The 22,290-nt window shown below is 39.5% G+C and overlaps 1 protein-coding gene across 3 annotated transcripts in view; it reads left to right on the forward strand.

The window, feature by feature from the left end:
- Positions 1 to 21,710, forward strand: part of TRABD (TraB domain containing) — a 34,549-nt gene extending 12,839 nt beyond the window's left edge. For 2 of the 3 annotated variants that reach the window (XM_055808446.1, XM_055808448.1), the window contains exons 3-10: positions 1,000 to 1,078; positions 3,713 to 3,879; positions 4,844 to 4,984; positions 9,522 to 9,632; positions 11,043 to 11,182; positions 13,454 to 13,626; positions 15,461 to 15,572; positions 18,471 to 21,710. In XM_055808446.1, the coding sequence (XP_055664421.1) occupies positions 1,000 to 1,078; positions 3,713 to 3,879; positions 4,844 to 4,984; positions 9,522 to 9,632; positions 11,043 to 11,182; positions 13,454 to 13,626; positions 15,461 to 15,572; positions 18,471 to 18,648 (1,101 nt within the window). In that variant the 3' untranslated portion in view covers positions 18,649 to 21,710. Of the gene's footprint in view, positions 1 to 999; positions 1,079 to 3,438; positions 3,576 to 3,712; positions 3,880 to 4,843; positions 4,985 to 9,521; positions 9,633 to 11,042; positions 11,183 to 13,453; positions 13,627 to 15,460; positions 15,573 to 18,470 lie in introns of those variants that run through there. The other variant, XM_055808449.1, reaches the window with a different exon arrangement.
- Positions 21,711 to 22,290: the final 580 nt, after the last annotated feature.

Consider the following 22,290-nt stretch of genomic DNA (forward strand, 5'->3'; position numbering starts at 1 on the left):
AAGGTAAAACAAGAATTTAGTTTGGAAGGTACTTGAATGGTGATAGATTCACTTGTCTCTAACTTTTTGACTTAATGTTGTTCAAGAATTCCAAATTCTCCCAGTAATAATCCTGATTCAACTTGGAATTACTGTAGTTGCCTGAAAATAGGTTATAGTTGAGCTTTCCCTGGTTCTTAAGTCTTTCTTTTCTGCACTAACTCTGTCTCTCCAGCTTGGATGACACAGGCTGGATGACAGGGATTGTTTGAATTCTATGCACAGGTTTTAAAACTTGCCTGCTAGTTAAAAATAAGGTTTTGTTAGCCAAAGACCTGCCTCATACTTCTAGTGACAATATTTAAAAGTCAGTCTTGGGGAATCTTTTCAGTTACCTTCAGATATTTTAGAGAAAAAAACTATGCAGATGCTATGCATCCTTTTGATTTTGATTTGATGTATATGAAGTCAACATACACATAAACTTTATAAGATTGGATGTCCATATTGTGTAATTTCCTTACACTTATTCCAACAGAATAATCATCTTGAGCAGACTGTTCTAGAATGGATGTGTGTATTCTTGTGAGTGCTGATTAATTTTTTCAGACTAATGGTGACTGCTAGTTGAGGCAAATTTGTCACCTTATAAATGGCAATGGTATAATAATCAGTGCACATTCTAGTTTCAACACAGAAAATGCTATGGTAGCATTAGAGGTAAATTTTTTTCTTTTTATTCTAAAATCAGATAATTTTTTTAAAACTCCATGTCAGGTATATATATTGCCTTTTAAAATAGGCATGAAATAGTTTTTAATGTGCACTTTCTCATACTTATCCAGCTAGGAGAAAAACAGTTGTAAAACTGCAGATGCTTTGAACTGTTGACACTTGCTTAAATTATTTACTTGCTTGAATATTTTATGTAGGTTCAAATCGAGCAAACTCACAAGGGGAAAGATGTATTAAAGCATTTCATTGTAATTTCCAGCCTCTTTTTGAATTTGTTTCATACAGGCTGCTGCAGATCCAATGTCCTCCTCTGATGCACCAGAAGATGGCCCAAAGGAAACGTCAAGTGTATCGCAGAATATCTGTATGTTTCTGGTTTGACTGGGGAGGGTGTATCACATTGGAAGTGTGTTAAGCTAAACAACCATGCCTTTTCCTTACCTAATGAGGATGTGGGTGTTAGCACAGAAGGGAGATGCAAGTGAGGTCATATCTGACTTCAGCTGTTCATGATTTGTAGAAAGGCCCAGTTGTGTAAACCAAATTTGGAAGGAGCAATGACATATCAATTGTCAATTTGTTGCTCCCACACTTTCAGAAGAAAGTAAATGTTTTTTGATTTAATAGATATACTCAGCTATTGTCTTAAGCTTAGTCATGCTCTCTAAGCCAGAGATGCATGAATACATGTTTGCTTCAGCATCTGGCATGTAGCATTATGATGTTGAATCAGTTGTCCCAAGTGGAATACTTTGCCCATGCTAGCATGACAGTGTTTTGATATGAAGGCCAAGACTGCAGGATGTTAGAATAGAAATGTACCAGGCAAAACTGTCTTACTGAAGCCCAGGAAGAGTATCAGTCCTTACCTTTTAGTGGTAAGGATCCGATAATGACAGACATTTCTTTCTCTGGAGGAGAAAACAAAGGCTTCTTAGGATTTGCTTTGTGTTTGTCATATACCATTGTAATGTTAATATATACAATGCTCATTTTGAATAACAGGAACATTCAGATTGTGTTTTCTGGCAAATGATAGGTTCTGAACCACCTTTGGGCAAATTAGCTCTTAACGGCAACATTAATATAATGCTGGAGTTGCTGAATAATCCCTAGGGATAGCAGCTTTCAGAACTAACAATCATGGGAGCAAACAGAGCCTTGACCAAAGCTATGGGAAAAGCATTCAGACCTAAAGAAGCAGATTAATTTTTTGTTGCTTTTTTCCTCTGGGTATAGAAGTTGGTTTAATAAAAACCATAACTGCTCCTGAGAATGTTTTCGTTGATTATGTCCCTAAATTATAACATCTGGTACTGCACTGTTAGCAGTTTTTCTTCATGTGATACAACATTCAGTCCAGTTCTGAATATACATATGAGGTGAAAGCTTGATAAATTGAAACCTTTTAAGGGTTACTGAATATGTGGAAACCACTTTCAACTGGGGGAAATCTGAGCCATAAATGGTGGTATGGCTTTAGGCTAGGAGAGTATTTGGGGAAGGTATCATGCACACTTCCCCTTTTCTGATATTATTCCTTAGATATCCACATTTGACCATTGTGGGAGGCAGGATATTTGCTGTTTTGCAAGTAGATTTTGGTTGATCTGCTATGGCTACTTTTACGATTATGTGACTGAGAGTGCTACAAATGCAATAGCCCTACCTCTTCTTCCTTTTACAGTCATGTTTTCCCCACCCCCTCGTTAGCATCGCCATCTGTTTTGGAAGACACGTGGTCTTAGATCAGACTGTACTGATGGCAACACACCATGTTCTTGGGTATTAACTGTGAAGTTAAGCTGCTAAAATGCTAAGGATGTTGGAGGGTGGCTTTTGGTTTGGGTTTTGGTTTTTTTTGGCAAAATTCTTGTGAGATAAGTATTTGTGGGACAGATCTGGGGCCAGAGCCACACAGTCAAACCAGATTAATGAAACGAATGAATGAATGTGTGGTAGGAGGCTGTAATTTATCTGCGTCTTTGACATCCTGCCTGAAAACTGTTCACTAACCTTTTTTTTTTCCCCTGGGATTATGATCCTGTTCCAGGCTTCTGGACCACTTGAGACCTCTGCTAACTTGTGCAGCAGCTTGCCAGAGAAAGAGAGTTGGTTGGAAACAAAACTCTGCTTTCCTACTTGATGCCATTTTTTTTCTCCTCCCCCCCCCCCCCCCCCCCAGATGCATTGCAGCTTAAAGATGAGTCATTTAAAGTTACTATTATTTCCCATTGATGTAAAACTGAAGCTTCTCTATCTCAGTTAATGAGGCTTTCTGGCATTTAACAAGCAGCTGCGATGGAACTGATAGATCTTCCTATTTTCCATGGCAAGCTGGACATAGATGGGCTGAACTCGTACCATTTTGGTCTTAAATGTTTGTTATTGAAACTAGGAAAGAATGGTTGGTTTCCTGACCTGAATACCTCTTAAGGTTTAATTTTCAGTTATATCTTGATCCTTGGTGTGTTAATCACAGAAAAGGCTAAGATTGGTACTGTAGGTATCCTATATGTGCCAGTATGTGCAAGTGACTTTACCAGCATACACCGGTGTACATGTGTTGCTATCATTTATACAGATAAAATCCCAAGAGGGAACGCTTTGATTCTAGAACTAAAGAAATGCTCTATTTTTTTTTTATTTTTTTTTTTTAATATATTTAGTGTATACCTTTTCTAAGTATTCTTTGCTTCTCTATCCACCTCACCTGCCACACAGCTTCTCTCTTTCCCTTACTGAACTGCGTGGACAACCTGTCCCAGTGTCCACAGGGTAGGAAACCTGGACTGAGACCCATGCTTGGAGGCAGCCTCTCCAGTGGTGGCACTCTCAATGATGTAGCCTCAGAACTGAATGTAAGATTACAGTGGTAAATCAATGGCCTTTTAGCTCTGCTCTGCTGTTTAGTGGTGACATTTTTATTTTCTGTTTTACATATCTGCACTTTATAGTCACATGTACTTTTCTTTTCTGTTTTTATTTACATTTATAGCTGATGCAGATGCATTTAAAATTCTCCTGGAGATGAAGATGAAGAAGAGGCAGAAAAAACCTACTTTACCAAGCACTGTGACTGAGCTTGACACAGAGGATGGTTCTAAAGTATATGTGGTTGGAACAGCCCACTTCAGTGACAGCAGCAAAAAAGATGTAGTGAAGGTAAATAGTAAGTGGGAACCCTTCAGCAGCATGTTTATAATGTTGTCAACTTTGCAGGATGAAGTCCAGCTCTCAGACTTGGTTCTGTGCTGTAACCTCCAGACTTTGATTTTTTTTTTTTTTTTTTGTGTTAGTTGTTGAAGGGCCAGCAGTGCTGTGGGGAGAAATAAGAGGCAGATACATTATCTCAGTTTTTTGAGCAATACATTGCTTTCCCATCTTATTTTTATTTGTCCTTAAAGAAAAACACAGATACAGTGCCAGCGTTAAAAGTGGAAGTCTCACTAGTGAAGCTTACCTTGCCTGTCATGGTACAGCATCACATCACACTGACAGTGTGTGCTTGTGGTTCTTGCATACTCACTGTGATGGGGATGTGCTGAGAAGATGCAAAGCCTAGAGCCGAAACTGCAGTTTATAGGTTTCCTGTGCCCTGGCTGTATAATACTGAGCTGTAAAACCATGCCACCCCAAACTTGGGTTCCGTTTCCAAGATGCAAATAGGTCCGAACATCTAGTGAAAGTAGGAACTATTTCATACTTTGCCTCATGCAAAGCATTCAGTTTGGAGTGGCTTTATTCTCCGGGCATTAGAGGGGGAGGAATCTTGTGCCAGAATCATCAACCCTGGTTCTTACAAAGCTTATTCTAACTCATATTGGAAATAATCGGAGTATGGTCAAATAAACTTTGTGAATCTGAGAAGTGTAACATTAAGTTTTTATTCCCCCCCTCCCCAGCACAATGTGTTCTCCACCTTCCCATCCCAAAGCATCTAGTAACTAAAGCATTTAGCTGTCATGTTCCTTACTGTTTTTCTCAATATGTAGCTATTTAGAGCAGTCTTTTTCACTGGGAGATGATTGCTGGAATGTACTTTTATTAGGTCCCTTTTCTAATAAAAGTATTGATACTGGTTGTTGATTGCTTCCTAAACTGGTGTAAATAAAATCATCTTTTTCAGACAATACAAGAAGTGCAGCCTGATGTAGTTGTAGTGGAACTATGCCAGTACAGAGTTTCTATGTTAAAGATGGATGAAAAGACATTACTAAAAGAAGCCAAAGAAATAAATCTGGAAAAACTTCAACAAGCTATAAAGCAGGTATGATTTCCACAGTCAGAATTAAAGGTTTACGTTAAGAGCAATTTGTCAAGTTGCAGCCAAACCCAGTGTTCTCACCAGCTGGGAACCTCATACTGTTGACCTAGGTGAGAGTACTATTAGGCAGTTAGGTTTGGGGTTTTTTTGTCAGCTGGAGTATTGAGGGCTTCAGTTCCACAATGTTTGGGCAGTTGTTGACATCAGCAGGAATCCTTCTGGTTTAACAGTTGCTGCATTTGCAGGACACAAGTCTAACTTCGTAATGCTGTGCTAATATATTTAAATAATAATATTATTATTGTTACTGTTGTTGTTGTTATTATTATTCTTCCTGTGATCTGCATCTGTATCACAGCTATTTAGGGAGCACTCGTTTTTGATATTGACTGTGTGATCTGTTTAGCTGCATTCCTTCATCCTAGTGTGTTGGTCTTTCTTTTTAGTTCTCATCCACTTTTCTTCTGAGTAGTTTCTAATTGACAGGCCTTGAGGGAGGTTTTTGAAAAATCTGGGCTGAAAAGTGTGGGTTTCTATCTTTTCCTGTTTGACGCAGCAGTCTGGGATGTGTGTGCAAAACAAGTGTTGTCCTGGATTTTTTCAGTTTCACCCAGTTAAGTAATTTTAAGCTAGGCACAGTGAAACAGCACAAAAGTGACTTTAAAATAGCAGGACATTTAACTAGAATGGCAGTATGTTGTCAATAGTAAAAAGTGTTTCCAGCGTCCAGTTGAATGAACAAATTCATAGGCTATTATCTTGGTTGTGTGGTAATTGTGTATTGGAATTGTTTTATTGATGTAATGGGGAATTTGTGGGCTTGCACCCCCTGTAAGAATACAATCTGCATCCATGCAGGAACACATGCAGTGGCTAGGGGCTAGTCTGCTTGTGTGTGTGCACAGTGTCTTAGTGCAGGCTTCCTGACTCGTAGAGTTGGGCAATAATGTGTCTTTCCTGTTTTCTCTATTTATGTCCTATCAAAGGAAAGAACGTTGCAAAACACTTGCATATTGCATGAGTTACTGCATCTATCTATTTATGTTAGGTACTGTGGATTGTTCCAATGCGTGTAGCCAAAAAAATACGTGTTCACAACAACCAGAGCAGCCACAGCTGGGGGTCTTCTGACCTCATAAACAAGCACAGAAGCCTTTTTTTAATATCAGAGCTAAACGCAACAGCTGTTGCTGTGTTTCTCTCTTAAAAGGAAAAGGACAACGAAAATAAAAGAGCACTTTTTTTTAATCTGTGATGTAAATTCATGTTGGCAGCTTTGTAATTAGCACTTCCTACCAGGGCTTGAAGCGATCTTGTATGCAGACAGTAGGAAACATAAACTCTGTAGGCTCCAAAGCCAGAGTATAATATAAAGATCCTTCGCATTGTTACAGTCCAGTCTTAGTCTCCTTTGGCACCAGGGATAATGCAAATAATGAAATTTGGACGTTGTGCCTTTTAAATAATGTATTTCTCCATCTATAGTCTCAACCAAAAAAAACCCCAGCCTTTCCTCTTTGATTCAGTAGCAGCATGGGTTATATAGGGAAGATCAGGGAAAACAGTCCAACTGTCTCATGCTCCTTTATAGCGCGTTTTTCTCTGGTAAAAGTCAAACCAGCTGGTAAGTTGCTCAGTTATACTTCAGTTGTCCTCTCGCATTGAAATGTGCATTTGGGCTCAAAAGTTAAACCAAAAGTCAAAACTGCTTGCAACTTTCATCCTTGAGTATCAAATTAGGAAAAGAAAACTGTGTCTTCATGTAATTACTTGTGTAAATCTTAAACAGTAAAATTGCATTTCATTGCTCTTAATTAAAGTTGGAAACTGAGCAATGTTAACATGAAACTTACACAGTTGCAACGGGTGACTGGTATTCAGAGCTTATCAAGCAGTTGTTGCAGGTTAAAAACAAGCCTTCCTCCAGCCCCTCCTTGAGTTTCAAAACCCTTGCAATTGTTTGCAGAGACCTGTTTACTTTCCATTAAGCAAAGCAACACAGTGCAGACTGATACCTGGCTCAAACACGGATTACCTGAAGATGCACAGCAACAACTGGCTTAAACCAAACTAGTAACAATAGTTTTGTTTAGCTTCTCCCCCAGCTTCCTGTTTCTGCTGTCCCTTCCGTGTCCGTACCATGGCCCCGTGTTAGTCTGAGCAGGGCTTGCTTTTTAGCTGCATCGTGTCCCTACGCAGCGGTATGATTGCTAGTCCTGACACAGGAAAAGTTGACAAACATTGTTACGGGGCAGAAGAGAAGGTGGGTTGGTGCCAGCAAAATCTTAGCTCAACCTCATGTTTTTCACCTACCTCTTTAGGCTGAAGTTACCTGTGCAGGAATATTGTGTAATGTTGTTTTTTTAACGTTTCTGACAGTGAAAAAGCTCTTGTTTTGCACTGTGTAATACAGCCTTTCATGTTTTGGTTACCTACAGGATTGTCCTGTCAAATAAAATGGATATAATGTGAATTGGTAGGTGATCCATATGGACAGGAACAGCCTGCTGTCAGTTGCTGCCTTCACCTGTGCTTTAAAGTCTAACCTCCAGTGTGCTTGGAGCAGTAGTAAAACCAGTTTCAGGCTCCAGCTGGACAAGGCTGTGTTTGCACAGGGTTGTGTCCGTGGGAATTAGGGGTTTTAAAAGAAGAAATCCAGAGGACTAAAATACAAATGGTTTGTTTCTGCCTGCAGTTCAGCAGTTAGTGCTGGATCTGTATACCGTTGGAGAGTAGCCCCCAGGCTGCCTCCTTAGGCTGTGTTCTGACTGCTGTTGAATGTTGGGCTGATAAAATTAGTATTTTGCTTTCTCCTGTGTGCTAATAGCTCTGCATCCCTCTGCCTGTGCAGTTAAGTTTCTTTCTACTTGTGCATTGCTTTGTGTTTATGGCTGTTGCATCTAACCTGTGAAACTATTGCCAGCCACTCGGGATTTAATGTTCTTTCGTGGTCAGCTTTCCTTTATCTAACATTGAATAATCTGGTACTGATAATAAAACTCGTATTGTTTTGCTCCCATCGTTTTATGTACATTTTGCTCTTTATCCCCTGACAGTATTTGGCTGGCCAGTTGTTGCTGGTTGCTGCTACGTATGGCTGCGGGCCACCTTTTATCTCCTTGATGCTGAGCAAACAGAGCAGGCACCGAGTTTCATGCAGGTTAAGAGCACAGATGTCTCGGGCACACTTGAAAGATGCATCCCTCTCTTAGCCAGCAGGATGAATCTTTCTATCACAGTGTAGAAATGCAACTTCAGACACATCAGTCCTGAAGGGGAGATCAGCCAGCAGATAACCTCAGGCAGCATTATCCTAGTTTTCTTTTCTTTATGGGCATCCTTTCTGAACTTCTGGAAAGCCTCGTCCCCCAGGCTTTTGAACTGATTCCCAAGGATGCTGAATTTTCTTTCTCTCACAGCCCTCTTTCTTCCTCATCTCCCTCCAGGAGCCCAGCACCCTGTCTTTCTGCCATGCTTGCTAGTTTGTAGCATGATAAAGCAGATAATCAGCTGGCTTTGAAAATAGTGCCTCTCTTTTGTCAGCTCTGGGCCTCAGTGACTCTTCAGTCCACTTAACTGCAGAAACAGTCTGCAGCCCTTGGAGAGGTCACACAAGCATCAGATCTGGCACAGGATGGGTCACTTGAGCATGACCCTGGGAGCAAGGAATGGAGGCCAGGACCTGTGGTAACTTCAGTCAATTACATTAACTCAAGCTATGCTGTGTCACCTCATCTTCATCCTTTTTGTAAAAGGATAGGGAAGGAAAAATTTTTACAAGTAATATAGAGGAGTTTTTTTTTTCTTCTTAAAAGTCTTGATTTTAGGTTTATGTTCAAAAAATAATAGGCTGTGTGAGGAGGGGCATTCCGTCTGCTTGTGGGAGTGAGCCATACTCAGGACTGAGGTCTTTTCTGAGGTCTTAGGTGCTGAAGTCACGCCCTGCGATTTCTTGCACAGTACTAGATTCTCTGTGGTATTTTTCTGCATCTGTTAACCTAACCAGTCCTCAGCTTAGTGTTTCCCAGGATCGTGGAAGTGTGTATGATTATACCACTAGCTGTTTCCCTTTCAGTATCTCTGTAACGTGGTGTTGATCGTACATTCAATGCAATATATTTTTGTGGTGCCTTATTTTCTTGTAACCGGATAGGTCAAGAAAAATCAAATGCACAATATGAGCTGTTTTGCCATTCGGCTATTCAGACACTCTTCAAGCTTCAAGGTGAAGTAAATACAGACTGAAGTGAGTCTGGCTGCCCGCCTTTCTTTTCTTACCTCTGCCATACATTTTTGTTTAAAGGGAGAATATTTTGGCCGCACACTGAAGTGAAAAGCTACTTCACAACTGATACAAACTGAAATAAAAGATCTATATTGATCAGCGAATTGGCTCCATAAAGTAGCTTCAGTGCTGCTTCTTCACTAAGATAATTAATGTTTTTTTCATGAATGTGAACAGTGCATTCTTCTTAGAAATCCACACAGTTTGTTGATGTTTTGAGGGTTTTTTTTAATGTTTTTCTCCCTCTTCCACCAGAATGGAGTCATGTCTGGATTGATGCAAATGCTGCTTCTGAAGGTTTCTGCTCACATCACAGAACAGCTGGGAATGGCCCCAGGAGGAGAATTCAGGGAGGCTTTCAAAGAGGTGTGAACTTGAAATCATTTTTCTGAGGTCAAATTACTGGCCTTCTGCTCCTAGAGTCAAATTAAATAAAACTGTTTGTTAGTGACTAGAAGAGAGCACTCTGGCCATACTTGTGCTGAAGCCTGTGAAGTAGTAAGAATAACCTTCAGCTTCAAAGTACAGAGGTTTGTAGCCCTAAGTGGCATGTAAGCAATTCCAAAAAGGCTTCAAATTATAAGGGTTTCTCCTGATGGTATTTCTGATGGCCTATGTTTTCATTCCATTAATAATTTATTTATCTTGTTCCTGTTAAATAATTGGGTTGGTTTGAATTCTGGATGTGGATCCTGGTCCCACTGTTAGCGGTTTCAGGCTGTGAAAACCAACTGCAAAGCATTAATAAGATCTAACACATTCATCTAGAAGGATTGGTTGGGGAAGTGAAGTATCTGGTTGGTTTGTAAGTCCTATCTGGTCTTTTGACATTCCCTTTTGTACTACTGCCAGTTGTGATACTGGGAAGTAATAGCTGGACTTCTACTGTGTATCCCAACTACTTTTTTTTTTTTTTTTTTTTTTTTTTGGTCTGGGAATACTGAGACACTATTTTCACTGTATGTATCCACCTTGCAGAATATATCTTGCTATTTTTATGTAAATTAGGCACTAGTAAGGACATCAGAGATAACAAAACTGTTAAAGAATCTGGCATAATTTGGTGTATTTATCCTTAAGCCTTGAAACAGTTTTCTCTTTAATGTTTTTCTGAGCATTCCAGACCAGAGTGAAACACTTTGAAGTGTTTCCCGTTTTGAAAGAAAAAAAATAAATAGCTCTGTCCTGTTTTAAAGTGATTGTTTGAAATTTTTAAGCAAGTATGCATAGGAAAGAGTTTTCTAGAAATTCTGTACTGTGCTAAGATTTGTCAGTCTGAGCTACAACAAAGTCTCCCTTTGCCTTATCATGTGGTATCTGGCATCAGTTCTTGTTTCATAAGCTCCTTCTTGAATGTATTTTGCCATGACAAATGGATAGGTTAGTGATCCTGACAAAACCTAGGTAAAAGCAAAATGACCACAGTTGTTTCACCTTAGACTTTATTGAGACCCACATAGATACTGAGTGCCCCATCTCTTCACCTTAAGTAATCTTAAGCAGAAGCTTTCTGTTTAGATAAAAGTAGCCTGAAGAGCGTGGCATTACAACTTAATGTTTTTACTGTAATACTTACTGCATCTTGTAGCTGATGTATTCCTTTATGAAGCAGTATTTTGGAAATTGTATTTACTGCAAAGCCAAAATATTTGTCAATATGTTGTGATGTATGACACTACTTGCTCTTTTGTAAGATACCTTGTATAACACAGTAAAAAAAAAAAATGTTCTCTTAATAAGGATGAAATGTTGACTAGTGATTTCTATCTTCTTCAGGCCAGTAAAGTACCTTTCTGTAAATTCCATCTTGGAGACCGGCCCATCCCTGTTACGTTTAAGAGAGCAATTGCTGCGCTTTCTTTCTGGCAAAAAGTCAAGCTTGCCTGGGGCCTTTGCTTCTTATCTGACCCAATCAGGTATGAATAAGCATCCCATACCTTAGAGTGAATTGTTCAGTTCTTCAGTGTGACTTTAGTACTAGCTGGAAGTCCTTGGTACCCAGCCTGATGCAGTGAAACTTGAAGTTAGTGAGATGGATAAATATGCAAACTACCCTGCAATAATCCATATTTTTTAAAAGAAAGCTGGCTTTCTCATCTTGCTCCAGTTCTTTTTTTAATTACCTTTTGAATCATTACTTCCAGATGAAGCAAAAGATTTGGTGCTGGAGAATTCCTAGGGTACTTAAGAATAAACTTTTTTAAATTACTTTTTTATTTTTACACTGAAAATAAAATATTCCCCACTACTCTGTGTGGGTATTGTTAAGTAGAGGAGACTAGGGCCTCAGTATACTAATTCATTCCTCCTTAGGATTTCCAGAGGACTTGGGCCTGCTGTGCTAATTCACATCTGGATCAGGGCAGCTCGAGAACTGAATCTGCTGTCTGAGCAGATTTTTGGAACAGGAAAAAATGTTTATAAAGTCTGTGGACAACATGTAGACTCTTTAATGATTATTGCCTTTATAAAGGCATGTTGTTCAGAAGTTTTGCCTTGGGCTAATATTTCTCAGACAGCTATTCTCTAGCTCACTGTGGCTTCCCCTGCCCTTTGGAGACATCCCTGTGCCAAGTTTACTTTCACAAGCAGGTGTGTGATAACTTGAATTGGGTGAGAACACATGCTCAGCTGTACTCCTAAATTCAGTCTGCTTCTAGACTCGTGTTCTTGGGAGGCTGGGCAGAAATGGATTCGCTGTATGTGGTCCCTGAATCTCAGTGCCTCTTTCATACCCTGTGGCCAGACCTCTGCACAGCTCATGGAGTGATCTATGGTGGTTTTTACAAGGTTTTGAAATTGGGTCAGGTTTCAAACTGTAGTTTTGTCATTCAAACTTCCTGTTTTCAAGTCTTAGCATTTACTTAATTGTCATTTCTTGTATAAATGCTTGCTGTTAGATTAATTTGTAAAATGAGTTTGACCTTCTTTCAAGCCATTAACTACAGTTTACGCACAAAGTAAGTTTTCTTACTTGCTATTCTAATACCAGCATGGAAATATTTGCAGGCTTTTGGGGGGGGGCGTTGGAGGATATATTTCTCTGCGACTTCGTCCAATCTTTTATCTATCCTAAGAACATTTTGGTTTTCAACTGCAATATTAAGATATTTGCAGTGTGTGCACACTAGCTTGCCACTGAAGTTTGGCCATAACATCTCAGTTGTACAATTGACTGATCTACTATATTGATTTTTAAAAATAATATGTGGTAGAGGTTGAAAAGGATTTATAATTGGGAAGTGGGGGGGAGGGCGGGGGGGAGCAGGGGGCTGGGGGAAGGGTATTGTGCACCCAGCCATCACATGAGATTCTGTGGAAAATGGAGTAATAATTCAACATCAAATTCTTGTCAGTCTGATGTTTCTATGATCTGTTGAAAGCTAGCAATACATTTCTCCTTTTCGTTGCTCTGTTAACATTTGTAGTGTCCTTTTGATCTTAGAAACTAAAGAAAGCATGTTTGGCATCATTCTCCCATAGACAGTGATGCAAAACCAGATGGTTCTGTTGCCACAAACTGACTGTTCCACAGTTGTGGGTGTAAACAGAAGGTTAGCGGCACCTGTGAAAAATACAAAAGCTCATGACATTTACTCCTGCGGTTTTTATTTGTTTACTTCCTATTCATTTCCTATTCTTCTGCTCAGGGAATTGATTTATAATTTTGACTTCCCAGCTGAAAACCTGTGGTTGACACTGGGAACCTGCAGAATTCTTCCCATCCCCTCGGACTGTGCCTTATGATGGGCTTTTTTTTGTTCCTTAAGCAGAGCCTCTGTGTGCTCAGAGATCAGCTCTGCTTCCTCGGGAGTGCTCTGTGTTGGTTCTTCTAAGCTTATTCATATACACTGAAAGTGGGGCACCATAACTATTTCCTTGGAAGCCCTAGTGCTTTTGCTCAGTTTGAGTTGTCAGCTTTTAAACTGGGAAGGGTAAAAATCCAGTTGAACTGCCTAAGGCAAGTGACCTCTCCTCTTCCCCTCACTGTAGAGGCGCATTGTTAGGTATCCAGTTTTACAGGTTTACAGAGGTGGTTTTGCTTTTGGAGAGGAGGACTAGGGGAAGAGAAGTGCAGAGCATGGGTTTAGGTGAATAATGTGTGTAATACCCAATTGTTTTTATTCGTTGGTTTGTCGGGCTTTAAAAGCATAACAGATACTGAGAAAACTTAACCTTTCTTTCAGTAAAGATGATGTGGAGAAGTGCAAACAGAAGGATTTACTGGAGCAGATGATGGCAGAAATGATTGGAGAATTCCCTGATCTTCATCGAACGATTGTCTCTGAACGAGATATTTACTTGACCTACATGCTGAAGCAAGCAGCAAAGCAGATAGAACTACCTCGAGCTTCAGAAGGTAATTGTTTTAAAGCAGATACCATAACCAGCAAGGTGGTATTTGTGTATTAGTCCAAAGTTCGGTTCTCAGGAAATCTGACATGTTCTGTTCATGTGTGCCACATGTCACATAAGTTTACAGTGCTTAAAAAACTAAAAAGGGCTATTACTTTTTATGTTGCAACCACCTAGAGCAGTAGACTCCCAAGTTATGATTCCCTTCTCATTGTGCTATTTAAAACTGGAAAATACTAATTAGCCTGACAACTTTTTCAAGAGGCAGGCATCTGATATTACAGCACAGCATGGGGCAGTCTAGGCTTTTGTTGTCTTACCTCACTTCCACTCTGTTATCTCACCAAATCCGTTGCCATCACTAGCTGCTCAGGAACATGTTTCTTGCTAAGTTAATTACCTCTAATTTTAGTGTTCGCCATAGTTTGCTTATTATAAATTGGGCTGCTAGAAGCCCTGTTGATGTGGCAATGATAATGAAACGTGTGACGCTGCATATTGCAGCAAGGTATAGGCATACAGCATAATTGCGTTTCTCTAGCCCTTGGAAGTATTTTTCTGCCATATGTGATCTGTGTGCCCTTCCTATATATAAGCATACTGAGGTATGGTTTACATCTTGTTTAATATCTTAAGAAGATACTGGTTGTAATCACTTCATTGCAGACCTCTGGCACTGTCTTGTGATTGGAAAAAATAGCAAGAGGATTACACTTGTGTTCTTGCATCTCACTTGCTTAATGTGCCTCAATGCTGCCTTCATAGAGTTTGTCCAAACACAGTTATTTCCTGTTAGCTCAGTCGATCAGGCTGAAAGAGGTTACAGATGCATTCAGATACTTGCTCCAAAGAGCATCTAGAAAATGTGTAATTTTTCAAAGAACTTCTTGAAAACGTGTGTAATAGTTCTAGTGTTTTCATTTTTCATTTTATTTTGAGGGGGGCTACTTTTCAGGGTTTTTTTCATTTCTATTTTTTACTTTTTCCTGGAAAAATCAAGGGTGGATATTTAAAGCAAGACAGTAAAACTTACTCACATTTTATATTTATGTATAATATTCCCCATAGGAAAGCAGCCTGATTGCTATTACTTAAATTTTTTTCTGTGAGTTATTTTTATTGTGGTGTGGACCATTTTTTCATTGGGGGAGAGGTAATCCCAAAACTTTCAGGAACATTTTAACTTCCACTGGGTGTTGTAGAATTTGGATGGTAGGTAGGAGGTAAGGTGAGAGCTGGCATGTGTTGCAGTGGTCTAATGGTGACTGGCCAGCTGCTGCACATGAATGGTGTGGGATTTGCTTTTACTTGCTGAGGCCCGGTCTGTAGCAGTAAATTTAACAGGGGCAGGTGTGGTCTCAAGTGCTGTTCTCCAATTTTTCATTTTGCTTGTTAGCTCAGGTCTTGTGTGCCAGCTGCTGCTGTCCAAAGTGGTGGAGAATGCTCTCTGTTCAGGAGACAGCAAAACCAGGGCTGTTCCTGATAAGCAGTACGGAGGCAGGACTCACACAGAGAAGGAAAAAAATTAATTTAGCTTGCATCTGCTGAGCCTCTCACCCTGAGCATGGAGTATGAGCCGTGGCCAGGCCTATTTACTGAAACAAACAATCCAGAAACGGTGCTGGCTTTTTTTGGTTTTTTTTCAGACTTGCAGTGTAAGAGGCAGTAGGTGACATGAGTATTAATTTTTAGTACATAGCAAAGTTTTATTATCTAGTAGTAAGAGTCCCTGCCTCTTGGAAAACTCAGTTTTATAATCTCACACATTACCTATTTTATTTACAGCCTGAAATTAATTCTTATACTGATGTGTTCCTTTCTCTCCATCTCTTTCTCAGCTGAACCTAGAAAATACATCCCAGCTGTTGTAGTTGGTGTTGTTGGGATGGGCCATGTACCTGGAATTGAAAAGAACTGGAACTCTGACTTAAACATCCAGGAAATAATGAGGTAACAGTTATCCTTTCCTATGCATTGACATAATGGTTTCTCTTGCTAAAAGACACCAGTAATTGGTTGGTTTGGGGTTTTTTTCGTTGTTTGTCACAGCTTGAGGAAACATCACTACTGTCATCCCTGCCCTGTCAGCTCACTGACTTGCTGTGCTGTGCTTGCAATTTGCGCTTACAGCAAAGGAAAAGAAAATATCAAAGGAAAAAATAAATAGTTCAATATCAAGGGAAGTAGATACGAGAAGATGCCCTTGTCTAGAAAGAAAAGTCATTGATCCACATTTGAGGCTTTTAAAATGAGAATTCAAATGAGGGCTGTAGAAGATGGTGAAAACAAAACCAGGGTTCCAGTCTAGCTTAGGTAAATATAAACTGCTGGCTTCAAAGATTTTGTTGCGTCAGGACAGTGCTGGCTTTGGCAAGCTTAGTATCACAGTTGCTCATAGCCTGTTTTTAACTATATATAAGCAGGAACATGTTTGAATGTATATACCTGAATATAGGCTGATGTAAGCCACCTATCTGGTGAAGTCTCGCTCCAAAGTACCTATTAAAATAGATGGGCTATGTGAAAGAAGGAATTGAACCAAAATGTTCAGACTATGTGTAACCTATAAAGCCAGAAAGGTCAGGACTTCAGAAATGTAGGAGGGGTTCTGGTAGTACTGGTTCTACAGTGGTTTAGGATAATAGAGCCTTTCAGCTATTGGCAGTGTAGTTCACTGTGTTTGTGTAAGCACCTCACCCATCTGTTCAGAGGCTCTGAAAAACAGAAAAGACTGTGACCCACCTAAGTGGTGTATTTAGGCATCTAAAACACGATTTAGAGAGACTTTTGGTGTCTGGATCCGGGAATGCAATGTAGAGAAGCCCTGCCTAGCCATTTGTAAGTCTTTTTCAAGGCTAAGCCTCTCCTAGATTCTCCTCTAGTCACAAACTAGATGTCCATATTCCTCTGCACCCTCGCAAATAACATGTAAAACGAGGTTGCCCAAATCCATATAATTGTGTGGTTAATGTTGGTTGCATTATGGACATCACAGAACTGAATAGCCCAAAGCCTGATTGTGTGCCTTCAAGTTTACATGAAGGGTCTTTTTCATAAAAGTTTAGGCTGTCTTGATTGCCTTTACTGTGCTAGTGCCGGAACTAAGTGGAAGAGTTACCTTTCATAAGAGTTATCTTTCATAAGATGTTAATATTGCATTAACTTGACTGTCTAAAATAGTATGAAGCAAATTACATTCGTAAGATTAACTATATCTCAGACGCATTTCTCTTTAAACTTTTCTACACATCCTGCTGTTGCACTGCAGTTGTGGAGCAGATACGTGGGGTTTTGTGTGTTAGTGGTTGCTGCCTCTCAAGTGAAAAGTTTTTAAGACTTCTACAGGTATTTAGTTAGGTTTTACAAGTTGCAAAGTGATCTTGGAAATTGTCTGGATAGAAACATACGTTTTTCAGACGTTCAGGTTTTATGTTCGTGCATTGAGCCTGACTGAGCGGGCCTTACTGTTTGCTTCAGCTTCTTGTGAATTGATTTATTTTTTTTAAATTGCCCTGAGAGGCTGGAATTGCAAAAGAATAGCATGTAAGAGGGTATAAAGGGATGCCTTTACCCCATCTTTTTTTCAGTGTGTTTGCTTTTTTAAAACACTTTCTGTATGCTCCTTTAATATGCAAAATGTTACCAGTAATAACCTTGCCCTAGTTTGAGCACGTGGGTGTACTCGGTTTAGTTGTACCCTAATGTCAGCACATCTGACCCGGTTTGAGTGTTTTTGCACTACTGTAGCTGATTGCTTCTGAATACCTTAGGAACGTTTTCTAGATAGAAATAAATGAGAACTTGTGGCTTCTTTGAAATGGCATGTAGAGACCTCTGTCACCTGTGAGAGAATTATCTGAGTTGCAGTGTGGGCGCAGGGCCGGCTGAGCTACTACAGAGCCTGTTAGTCAAGGTGCAGGGCTACGTGTGCATGTAGCATTATTTTGAAGGTAATACTAACTGTTTGCTTCGTACACCAAGTTAGTAAGACTGCTCGAAGGCAGGGGTGACCTGGTGTGCCTGTGCCCGTTGTCCTCTGCCCTCCTGGTTCCCGGTGGCTCTCTGCAGAGACTTCCAGATGGCTCTCTGAAGATCTTAAAGCCCAGCAATACCTGCCGTACTAGAGACGGCTTCATGCGAAGTCTCTCTGATTTGGCCACACTGTCCTCTGCAGAGCTCCGGAGGCCGAGGGCACTACAGGGGCTTGGCTGCCACACACTTAACCCTGGGAGCTGTAGCCTAGGCTGGTAAGGCTGTCTGGCAGCCAGGGGTACACCTTGCTGAAACACCCCTCCGAATCTGTGCAGGGGCCAGCCTGGCTTCAGACTTACCCCTTCTGGCCGCACAAACCTGACCGGGTCCTGACACATGTTATGGAGAATATCCAAGCTCTGTTTTCCTCCATTACCCTGAATGACAGTGAGTTGGCTGTACAGCTGTTGGACTTAAGCTGTGTCCTGTGTTTCTTCTGACTTCTGTCTTTGTGCAGAGATATGCATAGTAATATTAGAAACAGTTTGACAAACAGTATTAACTGCCAGTGTTCTTCAGGAAGTCTTGATGTTGTTATTTTGATGGAGTGATGAGCAAGTTAAGGTCCACAGCTATTAAGAGTGGCATTGTACATAGGTGGAGAAGGCTTTATTATTATTTTTGTTGTTGTTACTTAATTTAGATATAGCCCTTGAACATAAAAAAGAATGTGTTGTTCATTCATGACACGTCTGTTACCTGAAAGTTCCCTGCACTGTAAGGGGGAAAGGGAGAAAAGATCCTCATTTTGGTTGGAAAATATCTGTTGTTTCAGCTCTGTGGATATTAACATTGTTTCATATTTTTTTGCTTCAGCGTGCCTCCTCCATCAGCTTCAAGTAAGATTTTCAAATTTGTCATAAAAGCAACGGTTTTTGGACTGATGGGATATGGCTGCTACCGAATAGGTCAAAGGACAGTTCAGTTTATTCTCTCGATGCCAGCAGCACAGAGCTATCTTCAGAAGCTGACAGAAATAAGGTCTCAGCATTGAACATCAAGTGGAGGCACTATGTGAACAAGGTGGCTGAAAAAGGGTGACGGAGGCAACAAATGTGAACTGGACTGAAAGAAGAGTGAGATGAGGATTCTAGTCTGAGATGATTGATGCTGAGCAATGCTGAATTGCTGTATAATAAAAATTTGATACTAAAGTTACACCAGCTATGATCTGATGAATAGATTTGATTCCTGGTAAGCGTGTTGCATGAAACCACATGATTCCAGATTGAGGTAAAAGAAATATGTCCACAAGCGTATATATATTATATATATGCATACTGTATATATAATATATATTACTGATGATGTAGTACAGACAGCTTGAAGAGTGTATGTTCATGACTTCTTTTCCAGAGGAACAGAAGAACACAAAGTAACCTAATTGGCTGCCTCTGCTCCGAAGTTCAGGGACACTTGTCTTGAATGATTCTTTGTGGTTTTTTTTTCCTTGGGTATAATGATACCTAGTGGTCGTTTCTGGTGCCAGACACTTTTACACATAATTTAAAGGACATCTTCTCAATGTGTGTTTTATACTCAAAACATCTAGGCTTTTTTTAAACTTAAGAGCTTTCCAGAAATTTCAGAATTGTACAGGCTGTCATACATACACTGCTCAAATTTTTTACAAGCCTTACTGAAGAACAGGAACGTTGCCTTTAGAATGCATCCCTTATTACCACCACCAGTTGAATTGTCTTTCTCCTGCATAGAGACGGTATAGCCACGCCATCAGAATGCGATGTGATTTGTGTCAGATGTTTACAGGACACTCTGTTCCTTTAGATTAGCTTATTTAAACTGTATTATTTAGCCAAATCCTGCTGGATTCAGTATTGTAAATTTAAGAGACTAGAACTACTGTACAACTGACTTTTGTTTCTCGGACCTTTCATTATTGGGACAAGAAGTCTGGAATTGATAGTACCTGCCCCTCATTTTTGATACATGAAAATATTTTATTTATCAATGTAATTTCTGAGTGGATGAATATTTTAATGTATTTAATAGAAAAGCAATGTTCAATTTAGTTTTCCAAACTAGCTGTAGCATTTTATTTGGATTACCTGCTATTTATACCTGGAACTGTGGGTACTTCAGACTGCTGTGATTTTCTTTCTTAATTATCCAGGACAGCCATCCATCATCAATCTATTTCTTTAGTATTATTTTTTAATCTGATGTTCATATTTGATAGGAATTTTTTGGTACCATTTATATAGGATTGACAATGATTTTAAAGTGCCCTCTGCAATCAGCTAGTCCCAGTTCAACAATACAAATAACTGTAATGGTCATATCAACGTTTTAACCTGATGTATTAGAATGGAAGAGTCCCGTTTGCTCCTCAGGCTTATATGCAGTTGCTCATTGTTTGAAGTGAGGTTTGTGTCTGTATTAATTTCTTTTAAGGAACCAGTGTGTGAGGCAGGAGGAGGAAAAGGTGATGTTAGCTTTGTGTTTCTTTGGTTCTTTTCAGTTGGTTCAATAAAATCAACCAGCCGCTTTTTAGTACGGTATATCTCCAAACCCTTGTGTTGGAAATCATGCCGTTCAGTCTGTTTGCTGAAAGTATGTATATGTATCTTCTGTGCAGTGTTGTCTTTTTCAATCTTTTTAAATGAAATTAAGGGTCTGATGCTCCTCTGTGGGATTGCATTGACTTTGCTGGGAGCTGGTCTGTCCATGCAACCTCATGCTTTTCTGCCTTGCACTTTGAAAATTTTATGAGTTCCGGTGCAGCAAATCATTTAAGTGCATGTTTATCTTTAAACTTGTTAGATCTAACCCGATCCTGCAGAGCTCTTAAGACGATGCTAGGTGCTTTTCTGGATCTGGGCCTTACAGTTGTGCAGGAAAAAAACCTTAGCGAATGAGAATGGCAGCAATTCACGCTTCTTGGATACAAAGTGTAAATGATAATAGAGAATACAGTGGAGGTGGATCCTTTTTATTTTCCATCTATCAGTGCTTAAGAAACCACCAGCCATCTCTAGAAAGAGAAAAAGCAGCATTTGTAAACAATTTCTAGAAGACCAGAGTGACTGCCTGAATTTTGATTCCTGACTTTTTTTAAAAAAGGTTTAATGTATTGTTTACACTTCAGCAGTCCTATTTGCATAATTCTATTACATTGTATGTACATTTTTAAAAGATGAAAGGAAAAGCTTAAGCTCATTCTTCTCCTGGCTTTACTGACGTACCAAAATACTGTTTTGTTGGTTGTTTTTTTGAGAATTCTTAGCTGGTAGAATTCAATATATTGATGTTTTGCTTTAAGTTATCTACAGATTTTTAAGGTATCTGCAGATATTTTAAAAGCTCTGTAGATCTTTGATATCTGTGCTCAGGTAATTTTACACAGAGGAAAACAAATCTAAGGTAAATTTTAGATATGAGCCTTAAACTTGGGTGGGACTAATGCTAAATGATTGTCATGGAGCATTCTTGCAGACTTAATGTTTTATGCTTTTTAGCCACAATTTATTCCAGTGTAAGTCATCCATTCATTAAATTATTCTCACCAGTTAATACCGTAAGTCTATTGTTTCACTCCTTTTTACAAAGCATATTAGCGGATTCTTCAAGGAGCCTGTTTGTGGATGGAGAATTTGCAATTTATCTTCCCACTGTTGCAGACTGGCAGATCACATACATGCACTGTTTGCTCAGTGGCACTGGAAAGCCTGATGAATTTGCAGAACTAATAATCCTATAAATCCATACGTGAATGCTCAATGTTGTGTATTCAATGTGTTGTACTGTTTATGTAACATAATCAGTGTTTTAGGTCCATTCTTTTCTGTTCTAGTCAGCCCTTTCAGTGTTAACGGCATCCTGTAAAATTTAAATATTTGTGGAATTGTCCCAGCCCCACCTCAACCTTATGAAGCCATATTGTATTTTTTTGGTGACATGTACATCTGTTTTATGCATTTGTACATGTGATGTAAAATTGAAGTATTTTTAACAATGTGTGCCTTTACTCTAAAGTGATTTAAAGTAAACAGCAGTATGTTCTATGATAAAAAAAATAAAATATTTTAACCACCACTTCTGTTGAAGGCATTTATTTTCCTTATCAGTATTTTTACTGAGTACAAACACTGGTTAGCTAGATCTAGTACATGATAATTTCACCATCTAACACATCTTTCTGAACAAGACGATCAGTTGGAGTAAATACCTCCTACTGAGGGGCATGTGAGTGTAATGCTGAAGTAGGGAAACTGGTTTCTCTACCTATCATATGTAATGGGTTACGAGAGGAACGGATGAGTTTCCGTGCCCTAATGACCGTGCAGGGAGACTGACTTCCTAACGCCAGTACCTAAATTCAGAGTCCAGTTAGACATGATGAGTTGACACTTTTTGTTGTTGCTTTTCTTTTGTCTCTCCAGTGCTCAGTCATGCAAAGAGCTGATGGCCTTAGTCCCAGTCCAGCAAAGTGCTCAAACACTGGCCCAACAGTGAGCACAGTCACTTGTGCTTAAAGTGCTGTCCTCTGCATGGGAATTAAAGACCCTTTAAGTGGAAAAAGTGTTGAATTAGTGGCAAAAAGAGTTTATTTTTCAAATTGAGCCAGGTAAATCAGCATGACCATTACTTTTTTTTTAAAAAAAAAGCAAGCTAG

The sequence above is a fragment of the Falco peregrinus genome, chromosome 6 (assembly GCF_023634155.1).
Source record: "Falco peregrinus isolate bFalPer1 chromosome 6, bFalPer1.pri, whole genome shotgun sequence".
Lineage (NCBI taxonomy): Eukaryota > Metazoa > Chordata > Aves > Falconiformes > Falconidae > Falco > Falco peregrinus.